Source organism: Chaetura pelagica, unplaced genomic scaffold (genome assembly GCF_000747805.2).
Source record: "Chaetura pelagica isolate M959 unplaced genomic scaffold, ChaPel_1.0 scaffold79, whole genome shotgun sequence".
In the NCBI taxonomy this organism is placed as follows: Eukaryota; Metazoa; Chordata; class Aves; order Apodiformes; family Apodidae; genus Chaetura; species Chaetura pelagica.
This window is the reverse complement of record NW_009969339.1, coordinates 374,011-385,159: the sequence shown is the minus strand read 5'-3', so window position 1 is coordinate 385,159 and position 11,149 is coordinate 374,011. Positions and strand designations below refer to the sequence as shown.

At 51.0% G+C, this 11,149-nt stretch overlaps 1 protein-coding gene across 1 annotated transcript; it reads right to left on the bottom strand.

Moving 5' to 3' along the window:
• Positions 1-6,990: 6,990 nt before the first annotated feature.
• SSTR3 (somatostatin receptor 3) lies at positions 6,991-11,121 on the bottom strand. Its single transcript, XM_010005746.1, has 2 exons — positions 11,070-11,121; positions 6,991-8,250 (listed from the first exon to the last, which is right to left on the bottom strand). The coding sequence occupies exon 2, from the start codon at positions 8,194-8,196 to the stop codon at positions 6,991-6,993; it is 1,206 nt and encodes a 401-aa protein (XP_010004048.1). The 5' UTR covers positions 8,197-8,250; positions 11,070-11,121.
• Between the last annotated feature and the right edge of the window lie 28 nt (positions 11,122-11,149).

Sequence of the window (11,149 nt, the reverse complement as noted above, 5' to 3'; positions counted from 1 at the left end):
CCCTCCCTCCTTCCCTCCCTCCCTGCACCCACCCCGCACAGCATCACCATTTGCTCAGCCCCACAGCTGACTCCTTCTGGAAGCAAAGTTCAGGCTTGTAGCTACTGCCACTGCTAGCCTTGCAAGAGAGCTCACACTTTCCAGAGGTGGGAAGCGACGGGCAGCGCTGCTCCGTGCTCACCTCCTCTCCATCACTGCCTGACTGCAGCTGGGTCCCTCTGGCTTGCCCTTCCTGCCTGCAAACAGGGAGGGGGCCACCTGAGACACAGAAAGGTGGCACTGTGTTTTTATGCTTCGGTACTTTGGAGTGGCCCTAAGTTACCCAGTAACAGCAGCAGATCCTCTGCTGTATGGGCATGGCTGAGCCTCTCCAGACAGGCTGCAGAGTGGATTGGAAAGTCAAATCTTTTCCAGCCTTTGGACTCCATGGCTGTGCACGGGGCTTGTGTAACAGCCAGCCCTTGTTGCTCAAGAACACCAACATGGTATGAAATGACTGGCTTAGAATATCCTGTACTTCTCTGAGGTTGGGCAGGCCTGTTGGACGTCAGCTGCGTGGCTACATTTCTCTCATAACTTCTGCCCATGTGGGGCCTGGACCAACCAGGAACAGCACATTCCCTGACTTTCCACAGGCTGCCGCCAAGTTTGAGGGCACTTCTGCCAGCAGGGATTTCTGCTGCAGGCTGCTCAGCAGCCTGGACTGTCTCACACAGAGAGCAAGGCCTGGCAAAGCCACTACATTTTTTTGCTGTGTGTTGCTGAAGCGCCACGTGGCTGAGGAGCAGCTGGAAGAGCTGTTCACCTGTACTTGTCACTAGAGTCAAGCTGATGCTAGACCTGGCAACGTCCAGCACTGAGCATGGAAGCAGGAGCTTGTCTTCCACTTCCCACTGCCCCCACAGCTAGTCCCAGACACCTCATGTCTGCCAGACACAGCTGAATGGTCTATAAGAGACTCTCTGACAAATTGCCAGCTGGAGATGCCTTGCACCTAAGGATGCATCACTCAGGTTGCCCCTCTCTCCATAGGGAGCTTTTCTCCCATTTCCTACCCCCACTTTGTGACTCTGCCAGCAAGACCAGTGAGACAAGACACTGTGTGGTGCCCACCCCAAACTCTGGCATGTGACTATAAATGCTAACCCTGCTGCAACCAGCAAGACTTCACTGCCTTTTGAGCATCTAGGCCCAAAAGTTTGGTTGAGTGGGAGATACCAGGTGACATTTCAGCCTGATATAATTAGTTCTTAAATATAACCTCCATCCAAGCCTGCTGCCTTCTGCTTCTCTGCATCTGAATGTATCCAAATGCCTCCTCCTCCCATCCACTCCTATCCACGCAGGGTATTGTGCCTTCCCCTCCTACACACACACCTAGCCCTGCCTTGAACAGTTATACTCAGTAGGTCTCTACTGGAGGCATCTTTAGCTTTCACAAGGAATGCTGCAAAAGGTGGTCAGTTGTTAGGGCAAGGAAATTTTCTTCAGAGGTACCCATGACCATTCTGACCAAAGAAACAAGCTCTTTGTGGCAACACGGAGGGGGGAAGCTGACGTTGCAGAGCTCACAGAAACCCTTGGATCTGCAAGAGGTACTTCCCACTAAGGGAACCACGCTGACACCAAGCGGAGGCTGAAACAGGGAAATCCCTCTGGTAGCACCGTCCTAAACCAGTCAGCAGCAGAAGTCCTGCCGTGTTGTGTTGTCATTTGCTCCAGCACCAGCATGTTAATCACTGCATCAAGGCGTAGGGCATAGGTGTTGTTTGAGGCCGTGCAGCAAAGTTTGGTGCTTTCCACAGCTACAGATCCCTGCTGAAATGGATGCCTTGCAGTACCTACAGCGCCTCTGAGGGTCCAGCAGAGAGCTGGCTCTGCATGGGTCTCCAGGCCCACTACCCGGCACGGTGCATACATGGGATTTCCGAGAAGACAAAAGGCTCTTGACACAAGTCCCCACAGCATCGTTGTTCCCGCAGTCAGCACCCCGCGGGGCGTGCGGGGAGGCTGGGACCAGCCCCCTGCCCGGCACCCCCGCCGGGCACAGCCCTGCCTCAAGCCCGAGACACTTCTAGGTGGGAAAAGAGCAGGTGCGTAACAAGCGAGCAGGGCTCGGCCGCATCCTGCCCGGCTCCCTGCCCGGCTCCCTGCCCGGTGCCCGCCCGACGGCTGCCGACTCCCCCCTGCAGGACGAGCCGCGCAGCACCCGTGCTCCCGCCTCACGGCCAAGCGACTTGGGTGATTAGGTGACTTGGGTGGGCTCACTTTCCTTCGTCCTCTCTGCAAAATCCCCCCTCCCCCGCTGGCAGCTTGGCCGCTGCCGCGGTTAAAGACCCCCGAGCGGGGCAGTGAAGGGGCACAGTCCGTGCATCAAGGCGTAAATATTTCCTCTCTGTCATTGCACAGGAGGACATGCCGCAGCACAGGCGTGCACCTTGAGCCGGCTGCGTTGACGTGCTCTGTGTGTGTGTTTGTGCACGACGGGGTGAGTGTGAGGTCTGGGCGAGCCGGCCGCGCTGTGCGTGGCGTTTGCGTGTTTTATGCTTGGGAAGGCAAAGAACACCAAGTTTTCGTGAGCAAATATTTGCATATTTTCCACTCGTTCGAGCAGATAAAGCACTTTGATTCTCTGTTGCGTCCTCAGGAGAGCCAGGAGCATCTTCCTTTCACGGGTGTTTCCATTTCTTCTATCTCGGTGGCCCTTTTATCTACGGGACACCTTGTTTCAACAACTGATTAACTGCTTCCTGGCCCCTCCCCACACCCCCTTGTTCCACAGTCTTGTAGTTCTTGCTTGAGCTGAGCTGCTGTGTTTCCCTGTTGATGGCAAATACAAGCAGTTCCCTAACAACGGCTTTAAATGACATTAAGTGTGGGCTGTGTTAGTAACAGCCTGGAAACACACCCTCGCCTACCCATGCTGGAACCCCTTCCCAAACACCACTCACTGCCCTTCCAGTGTCTCTTCTGAAAGCTCCCCCTTGCAGAGCAGAAAGGTCAGCCTGGGTGGGTCTGAAGCTGCCCCAGGCAACTGGTGGGCTGGCAGAAGTGTGCTTGGGTGTGCACATATGGTGGGGCAGCGTGTGGAGGGTCATTTGCAAGGTCAGGTTGTCATCTCCCGCTTTTAGCCCGTGCGTGGGCTGTGTGTGTTGTGTCTTGCATTTATGTTTAGGCCAAGAGATACATGGATGCTGAGGTATGCATGCATCTCTGTGGGTGGCCACATATGGTCTCATGCACACAGAGTTATATTGGAACAATGCACCCACAGATATGAATATGTATATACATATATCTATTTATACACATCCGCACGGTCACATGTACGCACACACACACACACATGCAAGCACATCAATACTCATTTGTGTGTGTGCAAACACAGCACATACATATATCTCTCCAGATCTGCTCTTGTGCACTCTGACGTGTGCACACGAGCTCTCTGAGCAGCTGGCAGAATTGGCTCTAACACCCCATCTATGATCAAACGTTAGCTGGGAAGAGGCACTGCACAATGCTGCTGAAGTCACTGCGGCCTTTTCTAGTCCTGCAGCTCTGATCTCTACGTGACAAGAATAAAACCTTTTGTGCAGCACAGGGCTTGATGGAGCCCTTATCTCCGTGTCTCTGCATCCAGAATAGAAAAATCCATTTCCATATCTGACTGGAAAAAATCCCCCAGAGCACAGCCAGAATTTCACTTAGCCACTGTGCAGGGTTCTGGTGGCCTCTGGGTTGTCCAAAGTCAACCACACCATCGTTAGGAGAGGGAAAGGGATCACAAAGGTAGCCAGATTAATGCTATTACCACGGAGAAAGCTGGAGGATCCCCAGGAGGGAGATAGAGCTGAGGACAGCAAGCAGGGGTCAGGAGGCAGCGAGGTACCCGCTGTCATTCCAAACATCTGCTCCTATGAAAAACAGGCTTTTAATCTTTGTAGAATTTTGTAGTGCTTATTTTCACCTCACAAATTTCAGACTAAAAAAATGCCTTTTCTTTTCCTTCCCCCAGTCTTGTTTTCAGTTCGTCTCCATTTTTTTTCCCTATTCTCTGAAAAATAGACTGTGGTGTAGGGGGGACAAGAGAACACAAGACAGAAAAACACGATACTTCTGACTCTCTTCTTTTAAACTCCTGTTTAAACTAAAGATCTCCTGTTTTCTGCAGGTGTCCCTGGAAAACATTTTGTTTTTCACAGCAGGCTCCCCTGCAGAGCTGCCTTGCTGGTAGGCTGAGACTCCATGCATCAAAATGATGTCTCCCTGGCGCACTTGCCCAGTGCTGGCATTGCAGTGCTTGGGCTCTTCAGAGATGTAGGTATTTTAAGAAGCCAGCCAGTCGGTGAAGTTTCTTGAGTGGTGACTTGCAGCAGATGGAGCTCAAAGGTGTGCAAAATTAAGTCTCAGCTCAACTCAGTGGTGAAGGAGAGTCCCTGGTGTGTTGGCAGTCAGGGAACTCCGGGTCTCCCCACAGCAGCTGGGTAACCACCTTGTGGAGAGGGAAACCCTTCCTATACCTGCATGCCACCATCTGAGCTGTCTCCTGCAAGGTCCTCATTCACTGTCACATATATTCTTCACTGCCTGGTCTTCAGCCATGAACAGTGCTACATTCTCCCCAGCTAATAGTATTTCTCCTCTGTCCTGCAGGGTTTCCTGCACCAGTGGTGCCCAGCATTCACCTTGTGCTGCTCCTCCCTCCAAGAGGAGCAACACAGACCCCCATTTAAAGTGCTCATCTAGTTGATCGTTCAGTAGCCAGACCTTTTAATCATCTTACTGCTTGTTGCCCTGTATAGAGGGAGAAGCTGAACCTACAGGTATGCCCAGCTTGGCACTGGCATCCCAGGCTCAAAAACAAAATAAGAGGATAAAAGATTCACAGGGACAATCATCACCTCTGTCAGAAAAGTGATGGCTGTACCAGTGGCTGAGAGCACATCTGAATGTCTTTTGCTTGGTCATATTTGCAGTTCCTTCCTAGACTTCCTCTGCTCTCTGCTTTCTGCTCTCATCCTCACTTGATGCTCTGCTATGCTCTTTTCCTGAACTCAGATTCCTGTTCCCCTGATGCCTACCAGGCCTTCACTTCTTCTCACATCACCGTAGAATGACCTTGTCTCTTGCTTCCTCATAAAGTGATTCTGTTCCCATACTCTGCTGCTGCTGCTTGATCTGCTTTCTAATCCAGGGCATTTGTCTTCTGTTCTGTTGCACCTGGCCCCATGCCATCCCTTCCCACCTTATGCCTTCTCTCAAGCCACCCGTGAAACACCTTTCCATGACCCAGCCAGGTGTCATCACTAGCCCTCTATGGACTAGCTCCTCTAACATCTCCTGACCTCAGGGATGCACGTCTCCTCCTGGAGAGGAGCATTCATGGAGAAATTCAATGTGTGGCAACAAACATTTAGCAGAGCCTGCAGGAATGAAGCCAAAGTAGAGGGAGAGACCTTCACCCAACCTTGTGCCACATCAGTGCTTGTCTAGCCAGCACACAGAGGGGCCCACCCACAACTTTCCTCCAACAAGTGATGCACAGAAGCAAGCACTCATCCACCACTCACAGCAACTCACACACTCTTGCACTCTTACCCAAGCATGGCCATTTCCATATATACATATACACTTGTATGCCCACACAATCATATCTGTACTTAAACATCTCAGTGACTTAAATACTCTTCCCCACCTGAGCCTGTGTACACTTAAACACGAGCATTTCCCTGAGGCACATTTGCACACATTTCTACACACCCCACAGCCACTCACAGTTAGCATAGCGCCCAACCCATGCATATCTCCCACCAGCACTGCCTCCTTGATCTCTGACCTCCTTCAGCCATTCTCACACATGTACAGTCCTGTGGTCAAATACCCTACCATTCCCCATAAGACAAATCAACTCACACACTTGGAGGTCCCATGAACTCTCTCTGCTCCCTGCCCCTGTCCTCTACTGATACATGCCTTCATCTTCTATACCAGCCAAACATTACTCCATACAGACACCAACTCATCTCCAAGACATGGCGTATTCTTAGGAAAGACAAATCTATAGCACCCCCCTTCCCTAAACGCACAGAATTATTCTGCCCAATTGGCCTTTTAAGTCCAAAAGCTTTTTGTTTATTTACAACAAGGTTTAGGGAGAGGAAAAGGGAAAGGGCATTTCAGCTTATAAGAAACCCTGCCTCCTACTCATGCCTCATTCTCTTCTTCTCTACCCTTCTTATACCTTCCACCAGGGTGCAGAGGCATCAGGAAAACCCTGAAGAATGCAAAGCTCAGGAAAGAAATGTCCAGCTTGCCCTCCCAGGTAGGTCTCATCAAGCTGCCAAGAGTTCATGAGAGCCCTAGGGAGAAAGAAGAGGCTTTGAGCAGTCGGTGTGGTCTCCAACCACAAACAGCATGGGTAGGAAAGTTCTCCCTAAGACTTACTGGAGACCTAGAGAAGGGATCAGCCATTCATGCAACTGGCTGGCATGTCTTCACTGCAGACATTCTTCCTTCCCGTTTTTCATTTGGGGTTTTTCTTTTAGGGCAAACGGCTTCTTATGTGTATAAGGAAGATAATCCAGGCACTGGGATGCCTTTTTGTTGCATATGCCTTTTGAGGACTTCCTTGAGATATCACAATCAAATGGCAGCTGATGTCCTTCACAGCTGGATGATCTAAAGACATACCATGCAAGCTAAAGCTGACCTTGCTCTTCCCATACTGTCAGTGCCCATCACCTCTTCAGGTCTCCCTGGACACAGTCCTTCCTTTACGTGGTACCACACAAACCCCAGGTGTCGCCTCCAAAGTCAAGAACAATGCTTTTCCCACAAGTTCATGAAGCTCTCTTCATCTTCAAACAGAGTCTTGGCCTTTAATATTCCCTTGAATCAATGTGTCCCATTGCCTTTGAGGCAGAAATGCACAGAGGATGAACAGGATCCTATGTCCCAGTGTCTCTTTCCCCTGCAGCATCCCTTTCATCATAAATAACTGACATGCAACTTGTTGCTCTTTTCGCATCCCACAGGCTCCTCAGGGAGTGGTTTTTGCTCATTGCTTTCTCCTTCCCCACTGCTTAGAGGGTGTTCCTGCCTCTCATTACCATTCCGGGTGATCTTGCTGATCTCACCCTCTTCTCCTTCATCATCAGTCTTCTCTGGGGGGCATGGTGGCACCTCCTGGCTCTGGACTCGTCGGGATGGCCTGAGGATGGCCCTCCGGAAGCCCTGCTTGAAGCGGTAGGAGAGGAAGCCATAGATGATGGGATTGGCACAGCTGTTGGCATATGGCAGCACCACCACGAGGAAGTAGACACCAAAGAGGGATGGCTCCTCTGGCAGTGGGCAGACAACATTGATTATGTTGAGGACGTAGAAGGGGAGCCAGCAAAGGACGAAGACAGCCACAACAGCCACCACCATGCGAGTCACCCTGCGCTCTGAAAGCTTGTGCTTGGAGGACAGAGCCCTCACCCTTCTGCCAGAGGAACGAACCTTCACAACGATAAGGAGGTAGCAGAGACAAATCACTAGCAGTGGCCCAAAGAAGCCCAGGGTGGCAGTGTAGATGATGAAGCCAGCTCTCCACACTGAGGCAGGCTCTGGCCACTGAATGTGGCATGTGTTCATCCCTAAGGGGACATCTGAGAAGACCACCACGGGCAGCACTACCACAGAAGACAGCAGCCACACAGTTGCACTCACAGCCTTGGCCACCCGTGCTGTCCGCCACTTGGAGGACTTCCCTGGGTGGACCACTGCCAGGTAGCGATCCACGCTCATCACTGTCAGGCAGAAGATGCTGGTGAACTGGTTAATGGCATCCACAGCCATCACCAGGCGGCACATGAAAGACCCGAAAGGCCAGTAGGACAGGGCATTTTGTGCAGCCAGGAATGGCAGGCCCAGCATGAAGAGCTCATCAGCTAGAGCCAGGTTCAAGATGTAGACGTTGGTCACCGACTCGCTGACCGAGTGTCGCAGGACCACGTAAATGACTAGAGAATTCCCAGCCAGCCCCACCACACAGACAATGAGGTAGACCAGGGGGATGAGGACACCGCTGACAACCACGCCAGGGCTGGGGGTGGTGGAGATGTTGGGGGTGGTGAAGCCAGCCCAGCTGCTAGAGGCATTCCCCTCCTCCAACACTGCCGGTGTGGGGAGGCTGAAAGCAGAAGTGTCCATAGCAGAGTCAGGGAAGAAGGCAGGGGGAGTGTCCTTGCAGGATCAGTTAGCAATCTGGAAGTGAGAGGAGAAGAAAAATGCCATTGAAACAGTAGACATGACAGCTGAGCAAGCCACAGATAAAATCACCACAGGATCAGTGTGTAGATGAAGACCTACACACCGTATGGAAAAGTCAAGGCAGGTTTGTGGATGCTGGCAGCCAGTGGAAAATGTAGGACAACAGTGACCCCATCTAGTCCTGGGAGGTACAGCTGGCATGGAGAGACCAACAGAAACATGGCACAATGTGCAGACAATGGATCCTCTCCCCTAGAGGTGAATCCTCTGGGGAAAGAACCACAGGTTAGGGACAGTAAAATTTGTCATCTTCTGCTAATGGCTCCAACACTCAGGACATAGTCACCCAGGGCCTCATTTAGGAGGGTGAGGTGCCTTATGAACAAAAGAGGGCAGAGTATCCAGTGATTAAGTGCAGTTCCAACTGTGGCTCTCCCATTCACAGAGTATCCTCTTGCTTGTGGAAGCTCTGTTTCATCAGCCAGTTTACTATGAGGATCTTAGCTCCACCAGCAGAAATTGAAGCACCTCTACTCTCAGTCCAAGCTGAGAGGCTGAGCTCAGCTCCTCCATTGGAGGGTAGCTGGTTTGTGCTATGCCAGTTTGAGAGTAAAGGAAGCGCCAGATTATTTTGAGTACACCAAGAAGGATCAGCTCAGATCTCTCTCTTCTCCCTTTCTCTCTTGTTTTCTCTCTCTCTGCTTCTGGGCCCTGACAACGCACTGCTAATGGAAGAGGCTCTGCCTGTCCCAACTGTTTGCAACACCAAAGCAGTGTCTCAACCCTCCTAATCTGAGGTGCCCAATTGCCCATCACATCAGGGTTTGGCATGGAAACAGCACTCAGCTCATTCAGAGAGAGCCTTGAACAAACAAGCTCTTCACTCTCCACCAGCTCTCTGCTGACAGTGGGTGAGAAGCTGCAGGAAGACAAGAGACAGATAAGGGAAGGACGTGCCTTTTGTCTTTTGTCAGGGCTCCATGATACGTGAGTAACAGACAGCAGCATATACTCCAGATCAGAGACACCATGGCAAATTTTGCAGGAGAGAGTCATGATGCTTTCAGGATCATTCAGACATTGGCAAAATTTTCTGGAAGTGTCAACTGGAAGGGTCACTGTCTTCATGAACTGAGGACCTTAAAGGAAAGGTCTTCCAATATTTACCACTTTCAGGAGGCCGGAAATACTCCTGAGACTTTTCTACTAGATAAGATTCTGCATAGCATCACAGCTTTGTTCATTCACCTCATGGTATAACAGCTTTTATTGGTTTTTGTAGATGTCATTCCAACTTCTGGAAAGCTTAGGGGAGATCTGAGCTTTGGGTGGGTTCCTTGGATATCAGATAGGCATAAATGCTTCTTGCTATACTTCAATGAGCTTTGAAGGACAGGAATTGTTTTGACTTTTTTTATTTACAGGTACCTTGGGCTGTGACACACTGACCTTTCTAAGGCTCTTTCCTTTGATATTGTTTTTCCAGTGCTGTTCCAGTGACGTAAGTCACTTGTTGGAGGAAAGGGGAAGGCAGGGGCTGCTCTGGGGACAAAGATCCCTGCAAAGGGTGGCAGAGACCAGACATTATATTCATAAAGAGATGGTCCTCTAAAAGGTGGGGGCATAGTTACGAATTCCTTCGGATGTTCCTTCTTCAGGCTCAGGATTTTTATAAATAATAATAATAATTTAAAAAAGCGTTTGCAGACAGAGCCCTACAAACAGCAGATATGGACGGGGACACTCATGCTGGGGATGGAGAGTACTTGGGGAAGTGTCTGGGGTCCAGACCTCAAAGCTGCTCGCTCAGGCTGTGGTTTAGCAATAGAGTAAACACAGCTTCAAGGCTCCAAAACCCCTATCAAAAGGGCATGCAACACAGTGATTCACCATACATTCATTCTCCTGCTCAGACAGCTGTAGTGAAGAAACTTTGTCTTTAAGCAGGTATGGTCTGTCTGTGCCATTCTAACTTTGTCAAGTACCATGTACCAGCTCAAATGCTGTATCACACATTCTGCCCAGTTTGACAGAAAAAACCCCCCACTAGACATCAGTGCCTCAGCTGGGTTGGATCCACTCTGCTGGCTGCTTTGGCAGCACCCACATGGGTAGGAATTGGTGAGGAATCTTGGCCTCAGGCTGAAAAGTGTGTTGTCATCTGTTTGGGGTCTGTCCCTAGTGATTTTAAGCAACCTGGTCTAGTGGGAGGTGTCCCTGCCTATGCAGGGGGGTTGGAACTAGGTGAACTTTAAGGTTCTTTCCAACCCAAACCATTCCATGATTCGATGTGGACTGCCCCTGCTGTAAGAGGACTGGGATCCCCTAGCAGGTGCTGCCAGAATATACCTGGTCTGCATCTGGTGATCAAAGGGAAGGTAGAGAGGTAGGAGGAGATGGGAAATTGGTGCCAGTGCTTTCTTTAGGAAAACGAAACAAAACAAAACATCATTATTTCTTCATTGAATGAGAGGAGGAGGCAGATAGTAAAAGCTGAGCCTGGACCTGATTACAAAACAGGAGGGAACACCGAGTCCATAATAACCTGCAACCCTCCTGCCACCCTCCCCTCCTGCAACCTTTTTTCCCACGGCCCTGTCCCAGCTCAGGACACCCCTGCCTTACCTCGGGGCTGAGCTCCCTGGTGGGGACCAGCTTGGCCTGGGGAGTCGGGAGGGCCCGGGGCTGGGGTGCGGGGGTGCTCAGCAGGTTTCCTTCCCCGGGACTGCGGAACTGCCGAGTTAACTTCTGCAAAGGACTCGTGCCCGAGCGAGGCACCTGGTTCAGAACGGGCAGAGCCGCCCGGTACTTACGTGTCGTCGGGACGCACATTTTCCTCTGCAGCAGCGGGTGAATCCGTGTCATGTTGGGGTTTGTTTTTTTTTCCTCCCCC